The sequence below is a fragment of the Nicotiana tabacum genome, chromosome 10 (assembly GCF_000715075.1).
Source record: "Nicotiana tabacum cultivar K326 chromosome 10, ASM71507v2, whole genome shotgun sequence".
Classification (NCBI taxonomy): domain Eukaryota; kingdom Viridiplantae; phylum Streptophyta; class Magnoliopsida; order Solanales; family Solanaceae; genus Nicotiana; species Nicotiana tabacum.
Window position 1 is genome coordinate 38,758,101 of NC_134089.1, and position 19,772 is coordinate 38,777,872.

General features: G+C 41.8%; 1 protein-coding gene across 1 annotated transcript; it reads right to left on the reverse strand.

Annotated features, from left to right (window-relative positions):
- Positions 1 to 1,253: 1,253 nt before the first annotated feature.
- LOC107825967 (carrot ABA-induced in somatic embryos 3-like) lies at positions 1,254 to 2,226 on the reverse strand. The gene is made up of 2 exons (XM_016652897.2): positions 1,986 to 2,226; positions 1,254 to 1,691 (listed from the first exon to the last, which is right to left on the reverse strand). Exons 1-2 carry the CDS (start codon positions 2,101 to 2,103, stop codon positions 1,471 to 1,473), a joined length of 339 nt encoding a protein of 112 aa, XP_016508383.1. The 5' UTR covers positions 2,104 to 2,226; the 3' UTR covers positions 1,254 to 1,470.
- Positions 2,227 to 19,772: the final 17,546 nt, after the last annotated feature.

The following is a 19,772-nucleotide window of genomic DNA, read 5'->3' on the forward strand; positions in this document are numbered from 1 at the left end:
TTATGGAAATTGTTTAATTCTGACTTCTTGTGCTAGTACATTTTGTATGTATTGAACGAATCTAGTGGAGATAAGTATTTTGTAATAACTTAATAAAATAATTTCTTTAGTCCATTCAATGTACTTATACTCTTAATCTTGATATAATTATTACTAGTTGTGTGTGTCATTTATTATTTTAATTTATTAAAAGGCGAGATTCTTTCGTGGGTCAATAAACCTGGTAAATTGAACAATAATAATATACATTGGCGAAGTAATAATTAGTTGATAGAATTCACCTCTCGGCTTTTGAGATTGATGATACTCCTTTATAAAAGCTTATAAGTTTTTATGTGTAAACCCGGCCGATAAATTTTGTATCGGACACATAAAATAACCTAAAAGAAGAAATTAATAATTAAATTATTAGTAATTTAATTTGATTGGTATAGTATCTGAATCTTAATATGAGGAATTAAATGAGATTTTATGGAAGAATTTTAAAATTGAACTAAAAAGTGTAATTACGAATTTTCAGTGATATAATTCATAATTTATTATGATAAAAATTAATTTCGAATTTTAAAATTAATTTCATAACAGGGAGCCTTGTTAATTAAATTCAACAGTTTTTTACTGTGCACAAATAATAGGAAATAAAGAAAATCTTTGCTACTAAAGAAGAAAACCTAGCGCGGGTAAACAGTAAGTAACAATCTTTTTTTGCCGCGGTTGCGGTCTTGGTACTCTAGAATTGAGGCCGAAATTACTCTGGAACTGAAGGCCTAAATTACTCTGAAACTAAAGGCCGAAATTAATACGCTTCAAAAAATGTGTCCCCTTAATTATTTGAAATTGCTTCGGCTCCAATATATAATCCAACAAATTGCCCAGACAATGTTTGGACTCTCCCCTGTGAAAACTGCTCCCTTAGTCCTTTCACTCTATTCAATTAAACAACAGAGTTTCTAAATTCTTTCTATTTTCAACTCCGACCGATAATTCCCTTGTACCAACTTTCACATTAATTGTACAGAACACTATTTCGAGCATGTTATCAAATATATAATCACTTCGTAATTGACTTTGATTTCTCTTACTTCGTTTTTCATCTATTTACGCTGGCGCACATCGAGCACAATATCTATTTAGGCTGGCGCATATCGACACAATAGTTACCAATCCCTTCCAACTTTTAATTTGCGAGATAAGTATTACCTTATGATCGAAGATTCTAAAGTCCTAGATAATTTTTTACCAAAGCATACAAGAAACCAGAAATTAAACTAATTAGTCATTAGTAATAAACCGTACAGACTAGGGATAACATAACCCCTTACATAAGGCACAACAGATTTTTACAGAACTAAGAAGCACACCAAAACGCTGCTACCTAATCTAGGATTGGACTCGACAACGAAACAGATTAAACTCAGTAATACATAAAACAGCTTTAACTCCAAGACCATATACTCCAAAACATTTTAATTAAGAGGTGCTAAACTTGGATTCATCAATGTCAACGCCTTCTTCAGCGGCACGTTCACCACCAGATTTTTCAGTTGTACTAAGTCCACCTTTTCGACCCATTTCTTGGTACCCTTCTCTCCCTATTTGCTCTTTCCTTGTCTGTCCTCCTTTTTGTCCCAACTCTTGGTACCCTTCTGTTCCTAGCTGTTCCTTTCTTGTTTGCCCTCCTCTGCTCCTCCCTTCATTCAATTCAACAAAATCAAACATCATTAGCCAATAAAGTGCATCTCCTTATCAACTTAAATAAGATGATATTTCAATACTTGTTGTAGCAATATACTGGGTCCTGAAGAACTACTTATAGATATCTTTCAAGTTTCAATTAATACTTGGAGTGTAGAAATTTCTTTTACTCTTATTAATTAGCTAATTAAGTAAATGAAAATATGGACAGTCTTAACAATTTAAGCTTTTTAACTTACAGTTCACATACAAATAAAAAGAAGTAGAAGATCTAGCTAGTTAAGCTTAACCTTCAGCAAGATGCTCTTGAGCTTCAAGGCTCTTGCCACCAGTGCCACCAGGAACCACCGTCTCTCCTTGTCTAGCTCTTGCATCAAGTTCTGAACGTTGTTGTTGCCCTGAAGCCATTATTGTTTCTGTTTTAGCAAGTCCTAGAAAAACCTTCTAAAACTATTGAAATGTTCCCTCAAAGTATAGTTTTAAGCCTTTTTGTTAAATTTTCATGCAGTGCAGAGTCACATTTGCATGAGATATCTATATATAAAGAATTTTAGGTTGGTGAGGAGGCAGATGTTGGAAGTACGTGGCGAAAAAAAGGACAAGATAAAGACACGCGGTGGCTTGCACCATAACAATGCTGGCAGATGGAGGAGACACGAGTCCACTGTACAATATTTCGAGCGCATGCAACTGCATCTTCCCGAATTTCTCCAATATTGTGGCGGTGTATAATGATACTCTTCTATTGTCACTTCAACATTTTTCAGTCCGTTAAAAAAAAAGTAAATACAAAATATAGTTTATTTAAATTACATCTATTAAATTTTTTTAAAAAATAAATATTATTAAAAAATAACTACATTTTTAATATTAAGAGTATAAAATAAAATAACAACATACCCAGAATTATACCACACCATGAGGTTTGGGGAGGGTAGTGTGTACGCAAACCTTACTCCTACCTTGTGAGGATAGAGAGACTGTTTCCAGTAGACCCTCGGCTCTAAAAGCATAAGCACCACATTAATGAAAATATAGACAAGAAGGGACAATACCAAAAATCCATATAAAAGCAGAATAAAAATAACAAGATAGTAAGGTAATCAACAATGAAAGAAAACAACGGTTAGTCATAAAAACCTACTACCAACAGAAAGCGAGACTGCGTACCAATACTACTGTTATGAACACTCAAGACTACTTACTCTACTACCCTAATCCTCAACCTCCATACCTTCCTATCAAGGGTCATGTCCTCGGTCAGCTCAAGATGCATCATGTCTTGCCTAATCACCTCTCCCCACCGCTTCTTTGGCCTACCTCTGTGAGCACGTGATTTTTGTTGTCGCGACAATCATTCCAAAAGGAAACGAAAATAATAGTAATTGGTCTTGCTGTACAATTTCTGGATTTTTACGTGGCACTTTGTTAATTATATATGATTTTGGCCCATTTTTTATTTTTATTAAAACAAAATACAAAAATGTGTGTCATGTGCAGTTTGAACCGTAATCCGTTTATTAAATAGAAAAATCATAAATATGCATTTTTGTCCGTGATTGTTGTTTTGTTTAATTTTGTTTGCTTTAAATATTTTAATATATGTGTGCAAATAATTGTATTAAGTGTTTAATTAATGGATTTTTAATTTGATTTACTTAGGTTTTGTTTTAAAATAAAAAAAAAAATAAATAAATATAATAAAAAAGAGAGTGCAGAATTGTGTTGAAATTAGTTTGGGCCTATTTTCGTTTTAATTCAAGGTCCAAAATCAAACCCAAAACCCCATGTGTACCCCGTCCACACTAGCTGACATCCAGAGCGTCCAAACGACGTCGTACTGATCGAGTCTGATCTAGGCCGTTGATCCCAGATTGATCAACGGCCAAGATCACTTCCCCATAACCCATGATGAACCCGACCCATTCCACCCGGACCGACCCCAACCCTTTACACTTGAAACGACACTGTTTCCCGTTAGCTGAAGGATCCTGGTCCTTCATCGTGTCTCATCCAACGGCCAGGATCCATCTATCCACTAACTATATAAGCCTATAACCATTACCCCACGCCCCATCCAAAGACCCCCCCTTACCTTTCATCGTCTTCACAGAACCCCGGAACCCTAGAGCCGCCCCCATCTCCCTTCACCAAAACCCGGCGGCATGAACGCCGGTGACCTCCACCTTAATACCATAGGACCGCCTCACCCCCCTGAACATGGATCTGTTGACCATTTAGTTCGAATCATCCCTTAGGTTCTCGAATCTTCATTTGAAGATTCGAGCAAAACTCGATCCACACCGATGCACCCCAGTTTCATACCAGATAGTCCCCGGACCTCCCTCGTGACCAAACCATGCTTGGTTTGGTCCGAATCTAACCATGGAAGCCCAAGTCCCAAATCTACCATCTACGAACCATAGAAACCCCAAGCCTGGTCCGTGTCTGTTTAAGCCAAGAGATTAGGGTCTAATGGACCTTAATCGAAGTGTTTCTCATTTGAGAAACACTTCGATTAAAGTCCGTTCAACCTTGAGAAGGGTTTGCTCAAACACAAGCTGATTTTTCTGATTTTTCTTTCAAAGATTTTAAGGTAAGTTGTTTTCTCTTCTTTATTTCAGTTCGTGTATTTGTTAAAGGTCTATTCGTATGGCCAAACGTCTTGTTTAATTTGTGTTTTGAATTTTACCAACTGTGTCCTGTCCACCTTTCCTGAACCTATGTGTTTGATTAAGTCCTTCTTCTATTCACTGATAATGTGTATATGTGTATGTGCTGTGCAATTAGTTGAACTTCAAATTTGACTGATTAACTGATTCCTCGAGTACAATTTTGCTTAGTCAGTACAATTCGAATCATGTGTTCGATACTGTTAAATGTCTGATCATGGTTTCGATGGTACATGTTATGATTAGTATAGTCGAGTCGACATATGTCGTCAATTAGTTTCAGTTGTCCGAACAATAACCAATTGACCTACTTCTGTTAAGCATTGCCTGAATCAATTAGGAACTGAGTTTAGTTACTTATAGTTGTTAATTTGATTTCAGAAATCTAAGGTTTGGTCTGTAATTGCAATCTGAATTGATGGCATGTGCACTTGTGCACAACATGTGCATAAAGGCCCCTTTTGAATTAAAATAGTTTGACAGCATATGCTGTCAGATTACATTCTGCTGCCCATATTCTGCTTTAGTTTCAGAAATAATAAACCTTACTCAAAAGGTAAGTCTGCCAGGGAATATCATGGGGGTGTGTTTTTATTTAAATAGTAAGTGGAAACTGAAAAGAAAATAGCACATGAGAGGGGTGTTCTGATTGTCTAACAGGCTGTTAAAGGGCTGATTTTAGGTTTATAAAAGGGAGAACTTCCATCAGTTTAGGGGGACAGACATAAAAAACTCAGATTGAATATTGAGAGCTGAGTTCTGAAAAACAGAAAAACTGGAGAAAGAATTCTTTTTGATAGCTCAAATAGATTTCAAGACTGAAAATTGAGATCGGATTTTGAAAAGAAAGGAGATAGTGAGAGGGATATCACAAAAATCAGAAACTGTTTTCTTCCTGCTGTTTGTTCGATTCTTAGTTTGTTCAAACTGTTCAAATCAGTTCTGTCTTCTTTCAAGTATCGGCTAGTCTATTGTTTGGTTTGTATTGTTTGTTTCTCCTGGAATTGGATTGCCTGGATCTCTGTTTCTATGCTACTAGTTATTGCTGTCTTTCTGCCATTTTTCTATCGGCTCTAACTGTATCTTGCACTGGGAGTTGTTCTATTTGTTACCTACTATTACTGCTGCTGTTTCTGTTGCCATTGTCACTCTACTGACTTCCCTTCTTCTTCGATTGTAAGCATTCCCAGGTACACACTCCTGAAACCTTGTTGGTTGAAAGTTTGAAGTTTGAAGCAGAAATAAAGAAATGAACATCTATTTACTTTACAATCCTTGTGTTCAAAAGTAGTTTGAATGGTAGCTTGGTCTGTATTTGTTTAAGTTAGTTCCAACCACGATTGCTCTGTATGAATTATGCACATCTTGATTGACATATCAGATAATATTGTTTATTAGATCCGACGTATTTTCAATGTGTATAACCATTAGGTTTCGATTTAGCTATGACAGTATAATATAGAATCGTGGCAAGCATCTGTATGTATTTTATCTAGACTTTTGAACTGTCAAATCTGTTATATTTGGTTCCATTTAATTTCAAGATAAATGTACCCCAAGCTAATTCTCATGTGGTGTTACGTTAACAGGATGGCCATGTATGCCAACCCTCTTGTTAGATTACTTGTTCCTATATAGGTTCGATATGGGTTTCGATATAGATTCACTGTTTCGAAATAATGTGACTACTTTTTGAGTTCAATTAATAGTAGTTTTCCTAATAAACAACTGATTTCATTTATAAAGCCCAAATGAGTTAGTTTTAAAATTCAAACTGGAAGGTCGTTTAATGTAAATTTAGTGTACGTTATTAGTTTGCTTGCAATCCCCCTTAGTAAATTAACAAAGCTCATTCACTCCTTGAAGACAAGGCATGAGGTAATTCTCATCTCATAAACAACCAATTAGGTAATCAAACAAAATTCGGATTCGTTAAACATAGTAGTTATTTAGTATGTAGTTCCTCAAACAAGTAAGTTTGGTCTTTCCTTTTTATTTTTAGAGACAAATATAATAGAAATGTAGTCGCTTTAGGATATCCTTTTTCTAAAAAATAATGAGACGAGCCTCGCCAAATAAAAATGCAAATTGCGGGGCCCTCAATAACTAACAATAATAAATATTTAGAATTCAGGACAGGCCGTTTAGTGAATCTCATGGCCTTCTCCAAAAATAATAACGCGTTAGACTCTTTAGACGCGACTTAATTAAATTATATTCTTAAATTCGGGTGCACATTGATGTGACCCAAATCCAAATCTCAACGGAGTCAAAATGTGTTGACGATCACGGGTGCATTGATTGTGACGTGGTTCGAGATGCATTTTCACGATGTTGCAATTCTATAAAAATAAATGATAATAATAAAAGCGATTTAAACTTAATAAAAGCACATAAGTCACAACATGTATTTAAATCAGATATTTAGCCATTATAACAATTTAAGCGACCGTGCTAGAACCACGGGATTCGAGGGTGTCTAACACCTTCCCTCGGGTCAACAGAATTCCTTACTTAGAATTTCTGGTTCGCAGACTTCATTTGGAAAAGTCGAAAATTTCCTCGATTTGGGATTCAAGATAAACCGGTGACTTGGGACACCAAAAGCCAAACCTTTCCCAAGTGGCGACTCTGAATTAAAATAAATAATCCCATTTCGAATATTGTCACTTAAATTGAAAAAACTCACCTCGCGCATTTAACCCTTCGGGGGCGGGCGCGCAAAAAGGAGGTGTGACAGCTCTAGCGACTCCGCTGGGGATCTTTAACCCAGAACCACTGGTTCAGGGTTCAAGAATTCGAGCTTAGAACAATTGTTATATTTGGCTTTATTATCTGATCTTTATTACATGTTTTTGCATAACGTGCTAAATGTTGTCTTTTACCGCTTTGATATTATCTGAACTGTATATGAACTGTGCCGAACCCTTCTCTCTTCACCTCCGGGGAGAAGCTCGCTGGTCGAGGCTCCCTATTCTGTTAGTGTCGATACCTGAAATAAGAAAGAGGACGGATAAGTTACGAAGCCGGACGGCCTTTTGGTTCCCAGTAAGTTGCCCCTCCTCGACTCGAGTTGTCCGCTCGGGTACACAGTCTAGGACACCTACCGAGGTTATAAACCCAGTATAACGAAACCTCATGCCGGATCCCTAGTAGGACCGCTTATCTGCATCATGTTGCATTTGACATAGGGGACTCAACACAGGGGTTGGGTCCGTCTAGGACAGACAACCTGGAATGAAAAGACCATCCTGCTGCATCCCGTTTGTTCTGCGCATCTATTTGCTTCAGATCTGCATGTTGACCGGTTTCCGAAAAATTTTCAAAAAAAAAGAATAGCAGGGTAGGGAGATAATTACTTATTCTTTTGGAAAAAAAAACCAATGTCCAAGTAATGTCAAAACCTCACCGGAATTTTCTTTAAAAAAAATAAAAAAAAATGATGAAAAAAAAAGCTTGTTTTTCAGTTTGACTATTCCTTTTAATCACTTTCAAAATTCAAAAAAAAAATATAAATAAAAAATCAAAAAAAATATAATAAAAATTTTGTTTCATTTGTAGCACCTCTTTAAAAGATTTTCAAAATTTCAAAAAAAAGAGGAGGTTTAAAATGTGTAAATATTTCCCTGGTCTCCTTTTAAATAATAAAATGAAAAAAAAAAACATATAACAAAATTTCAAAAAAAAAAAACAGTGATTCTTCTTTAAAGGGCTTTATTTTTGTTTCCCCTATTTTGATCCGACCGAACTACGCCGGTTTGATTCTCGCACGGGGTGAGATACGTAGGCAACCCTCGTCGGATCCAACCTCCCGTTTTTGCAAAAAAAAAAGTCTCTAAAAGAAAATCTAGATAATTTTAATTTTTGAGTCTAATAAAGTTTATCACCCTAAATAAATGTACAGGATGAGCACGATACAAAACGAACCGTTTTCAATAATGACCAAGATCCCTTTTGAGTTGCGATTATGGTGGAACGACTTAGGCAAGGAGGGGCAAGGCAAAGTGAGGAAATATCTGAAAAATTTCCCGGATTTACTAGACATTCAGCCTCGGGGCGATATTATCAGATCATTGGTCACTTACTGGGATTCGGCGCACAATGTATTTCATTTTTTAGACTTCGAACTCACCCCGACGTTGGAGGAAATAGCGGGATACATTGGGGGTAATGAAGCTCCGTTAAGGTTCAAATACTTGATTGCACCTAGGGCCGTCACGGTACACCGGTTTCTGGATTTTTTGAAAATACCCCGAACATTTCACCATCCAGATCTTGCCAAAGGTTTCTGCAGTCTCCATCTCATGTATGCTAGATACGGTCATGAGGGCGGGTTCAATAAGCCGGATTTCAAACTGTGTAGTAAAGGCAACCGACAAAAGTGGGACGAACACAGGCAGTTAGCTTTTATGACGGCCTTCTTAGGTCTTATAGTGTTCCCAAGGAAGGACGGCAACATCGATCTAAAAATAACTGGGGTCGTCAGTACTTTGCTCACCCAAGATAAAAGTACTCTAGCGCCTATGATTATGGCTGACATTTTCCGGGCTCTCACTGCTTGTCGAGCCAGGGGCGACTTTTTCGAAGGATGTAACCTACTGTTGCAAATATGGATGACCGATCACTTATGCCACCGCTCTCCGCTCTTGGGTTACGGTTCGCCCGAGAAGACTTGTATTGGAGAATTCTACACTAGAGTCAAAGGTTTCAATCTACCTGAGGGCGTCACATCATGGACCTCATTTTTCCGAACTCTCACTACTAGCCAAATCCAGTGGACGCTCAGATGGTCGCCTGTTGAGGAAATCATATACATGCCAGCAACCAGGCCCCACTTTCTGTTGATGGGACTTAAAAGCATCCAACCCTACGCACCATATCGGGTTTTGAGGCATCTTGGGAGATATCAAGTGGTGCCGAAAGATGAAGATCTGAGTACCCAAGTGATTGAGATCAGTCCAGACGGTCGTTTCCCCGAAGAAAAAGTTCGCCAAATCTGGAGTGAGTGCCAGCATCTGACGGCAAGCACTTGTGTGATGGATATAGCAAAAGGGGAAGTTGCCCCAGGGTATCACGCTTGGTTCAGAGGCGACCTGTCTTGCGAAAGACCAGCTAAGAGACCGCATCTCAAAGACTTTGTAGAATCATCCCAAGGGCAATGGAATTGGTTAGCAAAAGAAAAGGGGTATCGGGCAGAGATCGGTGATTTGAAGCTACAAATTGACAGTCTGAAATTCAATAACAGCATACAAATCGCGGCGGATCGAAGTGAAAAGAATAAATTGGTCCAAGAGAATGAAGAACTTAAGGCCCAAATCCAAAAATTGAGATTGTCTCTTGATGAACAGCCCAGAAGTCGATCAGACCAGCAGTTGATTAAGGGTTTAAAAAGAGAAGTCACGGAATGGCGAGATGGTTTAGAAGAATCGGGAAAGATTATGGCAAAGCTCAAGGCACAGTGGGGAATAAGAGTAGAGAAGCATCGCCGACACTTGAACCAATCGAAACGCGACCACGAGAAAACTGTTTCCAAAATGAAGAGAGAGATGGCTATACTTGAGATCAAAGCAGCTGATCAGGCCAAGAATTTCCAAATTGAGAGCAGATACTGGTACGACTCATTAGCCCAGATGAAGTTAGAAGTACGGCGACTGAAGAATCAGCATATGCAGGATTCTCAGGTATTCAAGATATGTAGCGATCAGATAAAACGCCTACTCATAGAGAAGAAGCAAACCAGAGATAGGATCAAGGCCATTGCCCATGCCATCACCAGACGATGCCTACGATGTGAGGACATGACCAGTGTTACCGTCCTCTCGGCAGTGATGGGTTATGTCAAACAGACCATGCATGAGCTGGAGCAGCTCGAGAGTGATCTCACACCTAGGACCGCGGCGAGGCCGAATGATGCCCCGCGGGCACCAATTTTCAAAACCATAATGTACTCATAAGTCGAGTCTGTATCTTAGCATCTTCTGCCTGTTTTTCCCATCAGTTTGTTTAGTCTAGGTTGAGTCTAGGTTTATTTTTTAAAGTTTGCTCTTTCTTTCGCAAAATGTAGTTTGTAATAGACCGTTTCAACAATAAAAGGTGTGTTTCTTTTACGCTCATTTGTGTTTTGAACTACGTAACGATCTGATTCACGTGGCGTCGTGATACGTAGACAATCCTCATCGGATCCGGTCGCATTTTTACCGCAAAAATAAAAATATAAAAGAAAAACAAAAAGAGAAGAAAAATGATAAGAAAAGGGAAGCCTAAAAAAAAATGCCGGAATGACGCATGCTTTCGTCGCAAACATGTAGAATTCACTCAACTGTATAGGTGCATCATGCTCAACGTGAGGTTGCCTATCTATTATTTATTTCGAATTAACCACTCGTGTGTCTTTGAGTTCTTCCAGGTTTTGGAAAGACAGTTGGTTTGGTGAAAGTCTGGCCTCGCACTCATACTTCACGAGGTCAAAGAGAAGTGTTCAACTACCTGTTGTTAAGATCGGAAGCAGTACTCACACTTACTTCACTAGGTCAAAATGAAGTGTGGAAATGTCTTCAGAAATTCCGTTGCAAACAATCCCTGTTTCCGAGGAGAGCTCGATCTCAGCCGTCCTCACACCTGAATCCGCAACTGCGGAAGAAAATAGTATCCTACGACTCCGTATGTTGGAAATGCTGGACGACTGGAATAACGGAAAAGAACCGCCAAGTGTCGTCCCCGGATTCCCTGAGTTATTCTCCAGGTCAAGCGGGACTTCTAATGTCCCCATAAATTATCCTGCTACCCCATTCGGGTACCCAGCCACTTCAGCCCTCTCTGCTGGATTGCCTTCTGAGCCTCATCCCCGAATGTCAGCCACCGATGCAAGCATGAACATCTTTACTACACTGCCCTGCCCGATTACGGCACAGCCTGCTACGTACAAGCCAAGCTTTGGCTCATCCTCTTTTACATTCCAGGCACCCTCGTTCTCAATGGAACCAACTAGGTTCGCTACCAACACTAATCCTCCACCGCCTCAGTGCGAGCTTGCACCCGGGCAGGATCAGAACCCCAGAATTGCAGAACAAAATGAGATGGCCAAAAGAATGAGAAGCCTTGAACAAAGTTTGAAGAATATGCAAGGTTTGAGCGGACAGAAGAGCGTCTCTTACGCCGACCTATGCATGTTCCCTCACGTGCACCTGCCAGTGGGTTTCAAGACCCCAAAGTTTGAGAAGTACGACGGGCACGGTGACCCCATTGCACATCTTAAGAAATATTGCAACCAATTGCGGGGAGCCGGCGGAAAAGAGGAACTGCTAATGGCATATTTTGGGGAAAGTCTAGTAGGGATAGCTTCGGAATGGTATATGGACCAGGAAATGTCCCGATGGCATATATGGGATGATCTCGCCAGAGACTTTGTGAAACAATTCCAGTATAACATCGACATTGCACCAGACCGAAATTCTCTGTCGAATTTGAAAAAGAAACCTTCAGAGAGCTTCAGAGAATATGCTATTAAGTGGCGTGAGCAGGCATCGAGGGTGAAGCCTCCCATGGATGAGGTAGAAATGGTCACTACTTTTCTCCAGGCTCAAGAGTCTGACTATTTCCAAAACATGATATCAGCCATGGGAAAGCCATTTGCAGAAGCAATTAAGATTGGAGAGATGGTGGAAAATGGTCTGAAAACAGGTAGGATTCTAAGTCAAGCAGCCATAAGGGCGACCTCCCAAGCCGTCCAAAGCGGGTCCGGGGGAATGGCAAGAGGGAAGAAAAAGGAAGAAACGACCATGGCAGCCTCGGAAGCAAGGGAATATCGTCATCCCAGACCCCGTTTTCCGGAAAGAACCCCACAACACTACTACCCCCACTCAAATCTGGCATATGCTCATCAACCCTATATGGTCATGAATGCCCAGCCTTATGCCCATCCGCCGCAACAAGCCAACCGAGGCCAAGCTCCACCTCCCTGAAATCAGCCTCCTTACCGCAACCACTATAACCCACAACCTCCGCAGAATAACTTCCGCCCTCAGGAACCACCTAGAAGGCGGACTTTCACGACCATCGGTGAACCATACTCTACTTTGTTCCCAAAGCTAGTCCAGTTGGGTTTCTTGCAACCAATCCCTCAAACGAGGCAAAACCCGACGTCACCTTCTTACAAAGCTGGAGTCAGATGCGCCTATCATTCAGGGGCCGAGGGACACGATACAAATGACTGCTGGTCGTTGAAAAGAGTGGTCGAGAATTTGATAGAGCAAGGGAAAATAGTGCTAAGGGACGAGGAGATCCCAAATGTGACTAACAATCCATTGGCTGCTCACAATAATGGGCCGCTGATCGGAATGATTTGCAAAGACAAAGAATTCGACCCTGCTCTGAAAGCTATAATGGCCATTGTCGACATAGGGAAAAGGCCTGAAACAGACCAGAAACTAGAAAAGGGGGAGGAGGCCAATGCTATAAAGAGCGAGCCTGAAAAGAAGGTGGAGAGGAAAGTGGTACCGGTAAAGGATGAAGTTCTTTACATACCACGAGGTCGAGCTGAGAAGACGCAGAACTTCGGGATCAAAAAGGAAAAACCTATGTACGTGCCAAAAGGGGCCTATGTGGTCCGGGGGACGATTCAACCACTTCGGCTGAATGAGCCAGTAGTTATCGGACGCGTGCCACAAAAGCCGATGACCAACCCGTCCACAGTGCCGTGGAATTATCAAAAGACTTTGGTAATGTACAAAGGTAAAGAGCTCATGGAAGAACTTCCAGAAAATACTTTCATTGGAAGGTATTCAAATACCCAAGAGCTGAACAACGCCACACAAAGGTGCTTCCCACCAAAGAAGCCTGTAAGCGTTGAAGAAGCGGAAGTGTTCTTCCAACAAATGAAAATGCCGGATTACGAAGTGATAGATCAACTGCGCAAGTACCCCGAGCAAGTGTCCATGCTATCATTGTTGATGAGGTCGACCGAGCATCAAAAGATCTTACTGAAGACCCTGAATGAAGCATACGTACCAGTTGAAACCTCGGTTGAACAACTGGAGCGGATGACAGAAAGATTCTTCGCCATCAACCAAATCTCTTTCAGCAAGAACGATTTACCCCCAGAAGGAGCGGCACACAACAAAGCCTTGCATCTAACAGTTAAATGCGAGGACTACTATGTCAAGCGGGTAATGTTGGATGGGGGCTCAGGTGTTGACATTTGCCCACTCTCCACGCTACAAAGAATGGAAATTGGGATCGGAAGAATCCGACCCAATAATGTCTGCGTAAGGTCTTTCGACGGCATCAAGAGAGATACCATGGGGGAAATAGACCTGTTGTTGGTCATAGGACCAGTCGAGTTTGAAGTAACCTTCCAGGTGCTCGACATGTATACATCCTACAATTTTCTCCTCGGCAGACCTTGGATCCATGCGGCAGGAGCTGTGCCTTCCACTCTGCACCAGATGGTGAAGTTTGAGTACGAAGATCGAGAGATCGTGGTCCATGGAGAAGATGAGCATGCTATTTATCGGGACCCATCCATCCCATATCTTGAACCAAGAGAAGGGAGCGAACATACGGTCTATCAAGCCTTCGAGATTGTACTGACAGAGCAGCATGAAGAGGGAATACCTTGCCCCCAGCCTTTCTTGTCTAACGCCTCGGTCATGGTGGCCAAAGAGATGATCCGGCACGGATTTAGGCCAGGGAAAGGGCTTGGACGAACCCTGCAAGGAATAACAGAACCTATCACCTTGCCGACCGCTAAGAAACCATTCGGACTAGGTTTCAAACCCACTCCAGGAGATAAAGAATGGGCAAAGAAAAGGAAAAATGAGGGTTGAAAGTTACCTCGACCATTGCCGGATTTATATGAAATTTTCATCAGGCCAAGGTACACCGAAGAAGAATACGATGAGGTCTTCACGGCTGAGGAAATCGAGGAGATATGTGAGGCAATGAGAGAAATGCTCTACGAGACTCACATGGTTCAACCAGGTGAAGGCACAAGCACTGCTGAGATGCTGTACGTGGGGCCGAAAGCCAAACTTCGAAACTAGGAGGCCACGCCATTCCCGACTAGACGGAAGTCCGGGTAGACCTGTCCTGCCACCTTTCCTGTGTCACAAGTTATCTCCGGGACATAACTTGAACGTTTTCTTCCTTTCAATTGTTGTTTTGAATTCCTAAGTTGTAAACATTGTTGTCTTCCAACTTTCCAAAGAAAATAAAAAAAAATCATCATTGCTTTCCCATTTTTTCTTTTGTTCTGATTTTTGTTATTTTTCCTTCTATCTTTCCTTTCAGTTATAATAATGCGGCTTTAAATATAACATGCTTGCGGACTTCACGCCCAGATCACAACGAGCTATTTAACTGTGAATTAATGAACTCAGAACCAGAATATGATGAAGAAGAAGCTTTTAGGGAAATAAACCGAGAGTTGGAACATTTTGAGAATAAACCTAAGTCAAATCTGAATGACACCGAACCGGTTAATTTAGGAACTCCTGAAGAAATCCGGGAGACCAAAATAAGCATTCACACGGATAAGAAAACGCGAGATACGATAATTCAACTTCTTTTTTAATTTAAAGACGTGTTTGCTTGGTCATACGATGACATGCCGGGACTAGGTGTTGATCTAGTGGTTCATAAATTGCCGATCCATCCTGATTGTCCTCCAGTTCAACAAAAGCAACGAAAGTTCAAAACAGAGGTCAGTGACAAGATTAAAGAGGAGATCACCAAACAACTAAAAACGGGAGTGATTCGGGTAGTCCAGTATACAACATGGTTGGCAAATATGGTTCCAGTACCGAAAAAGGATGGGAAAACTCGGGTATGTGTAGATTACCGAGATCTGAATAGAGCAAGCCCTAAAGATAATTTCCCACTGCCCAACATCCACATCCTCGTTGATAATTGCGCCAAACACGAGATACAGTCTTTCGTAGATTGTTACGCTGGGTATCATCAGGTATTGATGGATGAAGAGGACGCCGAGAAAACTGCCTTCACCACGCCTTGGGGCACCTACTGTTATCGGGTCATGCCATTTGGTCTGAAGAATGCCGGGGCTACTTACATGAGGGCCATGACTGCCATTTTTCATGACATGATGCATCAGGAAATAGAGGTGTACGTGGATGACGTGATAGTCAAGTCCAGGACGCAGGATAATCACATCCAAGACTTGAGGAAGTTCTTCGAGAGACTAAGGAAGTACGACTTGAAGTTGAACCCAGCCAAATGTGCTTTCGGAGTCTCGTCGGGCAAACTTTTGGGCTTCATCGTAAGCAGGAGAGGTATCGAACTAGATCCAACTAAGATAAAATCTATCAGAGATCTACCTCCCCCGAGAATAAAGAAAGACGTGATGAGTTTGTTGGGCAGGTTGAACTACATCAGTCGATTTATTGCCCAGCTGACAAGCACGTGTGAGCCCATATTCAAGCTGTTAAGGAAAGATGCGGCGATCAAATGGACAACTGAGTGTCAAGAAGCCTTTGATAAAGTCAAATAATACCTTTCGAATCCCCCAGTTTTGGTCCCTCCAGAGCCAGGGAGACCACTTTTCTTGTATCTGACAGTCTTGGAGAACTCTTTCGGTTGCGTCCTCGGGCAACACGACATAACCGGAAAGAAGGAGAAAGCAATCTACTACTTGAGCAAGAAATTCACCGGCTACGAGGCCAAATACACTCTGCTGGAAAGGACATGTTGCGCTCTGACGTGGGTTGCTCAAAAGCTGAGACATTATCTCCAGGCCCACACTACTTTCCTCATAAGCAGGCTGGATCCTTTGAAGTATATATTTCAGAAACCGATGCCTACTGGGAGACTGGCCAAGTGGAAAATCTTGCTTACTGAATTCGACATAGTCTATGTCACTCGCACGGCAATGAAAGCCCAGGCGCTAGCAGATCATTTGGCCAAAAATCCGGTCTATGAGGAATATCAGCCATTGAGTACCTACTTTCCAGATGAAGAAGTAAACACCGTAGAAGTGGTCTCGGAGGACGCTCATGTTTGGAAGATGTTCTTTGATGGAGCCGTGAATGCCAAAGGTGTAGGGATCGGGGCAATTTTGATCTCGCCTTCCGGTCAGCATTATCCCGCCACAGCTAGACTGCGTTTCTTTTGCACAAACAATACAGCTGAGTATGAAGCCTGCATCATGGGCATGCATATGGCGATCGATCAGGATGTCGAAGACTTACTGATTATGGGAGATTCTGACTTGATTATCCGGCAAGCCCAAGGTGAATGGGAAACTCGGGATGTCAAACTTATCCCTTACCGACAGCACGTGGAGGACCTCGTCAAGCGCTTTAAATCAATAGAGTTCAGGTATGTCCCGAGGTGTCACAATGAATTAGCGGATGCACTTGCTACTCTAGCTTCAATGCTACCCTACCCGGGCAACACCCACGTCGATCCTTTGGAAATCCAAATTAGGGAAAGACACAGTTACTGCAATGTAATCGAGGCGGGATCAAATATGCAGCCTTGGTACCATGACATCAAGAGGTTCTTGAAGACGCAAGAATACCCCGAGCATGCTACGGGAGATCAAAAGAGAACCATTAGGCGACATGCAAGTGGTTTCTTTCTGAGCGGTGAATTGTTGTACAAGAGGACCCCGGACCTCAACCTCCTAAGATGTGTCGACGTCGAGGAGGCGAGAAAGATCATGCACGAAGTACACGCAGGTGTGTGCAGACCTCACATGAACGGGTATGTCTTAGCGAAGAAAATCCTTCGAGCAGGTTATTACTGGATGACCATGGAAAAGGACTGCTTTAGCTTCGTTCGGAAGTGTCATCAGTGTCAGGTGCACGGTGATTTGATTCATGCACCTCCCACAGAACTGCATCCCATGTCTGCGCCTTGGCCATTTGTCGCCTGGGGCATGGACGTCATTGGACCAATCGAGCCAAAGGCTTCAAATGGACACAGATTTATACTAGTCGCCATAGACTACTTCACAAAATGGGTAGAGGCTGTCACTCTCAAGTCGGTCACTAAAAAAGCTGTAGTGGATTTTGTACACTCAAATCTTATCTGTCGTTTCGGTATTCCTGCGACTATCATTACAGATAACGCAGCAAACTTGAAGAGTCACTTGATGGGAGATGTATGCGAGCAATTCAAGATAACGCATAGGAATTCTACTCCTTATCGGCCGAAGGCCAATGGTGCTGTGGAAGCGGCGAACAAAAACATCAAGAAGATTTTGAGGAAAACGATCCAAAGTTCCCGACAGTGGCATGAGCAGTTACCATTTGCATTATTGGGGTATCACACTACGGTACACACGTCAGTAGGAGCAACTCCTTATCTTTTGGTTTATGGGACCGAGGCTGTAATACCGGCAGAGGTAGCAATTCCTTTGCTTCGAACCATTGTTGAAGCAGAAATCGAAGACAGCGAGTGGGTCAAGACTCGGTTGGAGCAGTTGACTTTGATCGATGAAAAGCGAATGGCCGCGGTTTGTCACGGACAGTTGTACCAACGAAGAATGGCCCGCGCTTACAACAAGAAAGTCCGACCCAGGAATTTCGAAGTAGGACAGCTGGTACTGAGGCGTATTCTGCCACATCACCAGAAAGCAAAAGGGAAGTTTGCTCCAAATTGGAAAGGCCCATACATCATAAGGAAGATATTGCCGAGAGGAGCATTGTATCTAGGTGATATCGAAGGAAATGACCCCGAAACAGCAGTAAATGCAGATGCAGTCAAGAGATACTACGTTTGAATTATACTCCAGTAGTCTTGACACATTTGAAATGACGAAGGTTTTATTCCCCACTACTACTAAACACTACCAACTCTCTCTACAAGCCATTTGAGCCGGTCACATCCCTTCGGCGATCAATCAAAAAAAAAAAAAAAAACAAAACATTGATTGAGGCCTGAACTACGTTTGACTTGATTCCGAAAGGATACGTAGGCAGCCTCTCCCTGAGGTTCAGTCACACCAACAATAAAATCCCATTTACCCTGAAATTGGAACCGGGGCACATCGAGCGGTTTAGAAGTTAGTATCATCTACCTCTCTTTACCAAACACACGCCTTCAGATCAATTACCAAAGATAGCGGGGGGCCAATAAGCGTCACGAATGGAGACCGGCACACTTTAAATTGAGAGATAAAATGAGAGAGTCTCGTTGGTGAAAACCTTCGGGCACCGCGAGACGACGGGAGTAGAGAAACCAAAATGAGAGAGCTTGTTTAGTAAAAACTCGCAAAGAGTGCTATAAAGCGATGACAGGAAGAGAAATGAGAGAGGTCAGCCAGCGAAAACCCGCAAAAGGGCGCTGTTGGCCGAAAAGAATGACTCCACCCCAAGGAGGTCTCGGCAAAGTTCCACCGGTTCGGAATCACAGATCCGTTTTAGTTCAGCAGGAAACGCAAGTTCATTGAAGATCAGGCGTCCAGTCCAAAAAGCATGTCATGATCATTTAAAGCCAGCATTGTCTTCCTCAGATAAGTCTTTCTCGTCCCGAAGGCGATACTCCTTTTCTGAAATTCGTTTTCTCTTTTCTTTGTTTTTCTTCAAATCTCTTTCATGTTTAACCCCAAGTTCTAGATATACCGGAAAGGATAGGTGGCAGGTTTGGTTGCACGGAATTCCGTTTCATGAAGGAAAACACCTCGTTTCGTCGATACGTCTATCTAAACCTGAAGAATCATGATGTTTGACGGCGTTCGAAGTAAAGAGGAAAGAGAGAAGTTTCCCCAGCAAGTCCGCCTCGGACAAATCCCCACAGGGCTTCCCTTTGTACGAATCCGCACAAAGAATCCACTTTGTAAATATTCCCTAAAAGGTCTGCTCCAGCGAAATCCACACAGATTTTCTCTTGTACAGATCCCCACAGGGTCTTCCCTTTGTTAAAAAAAAAAATGGGACACAAATCCCCATCACATCCCCAGCGAGTCCCTTTGTAAAAATTCCCCAACAAGCTTACCCCAACAAATCCTAGAAAGCCCGCTTTGAAACAAATCCCCAGCATGCCCCGTTGTACAAAAATCCATACAAAGAATCCACTTTGTAAATATTCCCCCCACAGAGCTTCCTTTTGTACAAATCCCCACAGAGTATCCCCAATAGAATCCCCGTTGAGAATCTCCAAGCAAGATGGGACACAAAAAAAAAAAAGAGCCTTACGAGGCAAATCATCATAGAATCTGGAAATACAAGCCTGAGCAATCAAAAGAGTTTCGCCATTTGAATCCAATCAACGGCGGGACTTCGCGACAAAAATAAGGACGCAACAAAGCAACGGGAATGATCAAGGTCACCAAACCGACCGTCATTTCCGAACTAACAATTGTTCTTTGTCTGAAAAGTTGAAACAGGTATAATCCAAGACAACCGTGCAAGAAGCATGTGTCGCCCAAAGAAGAAGGTGCATGGG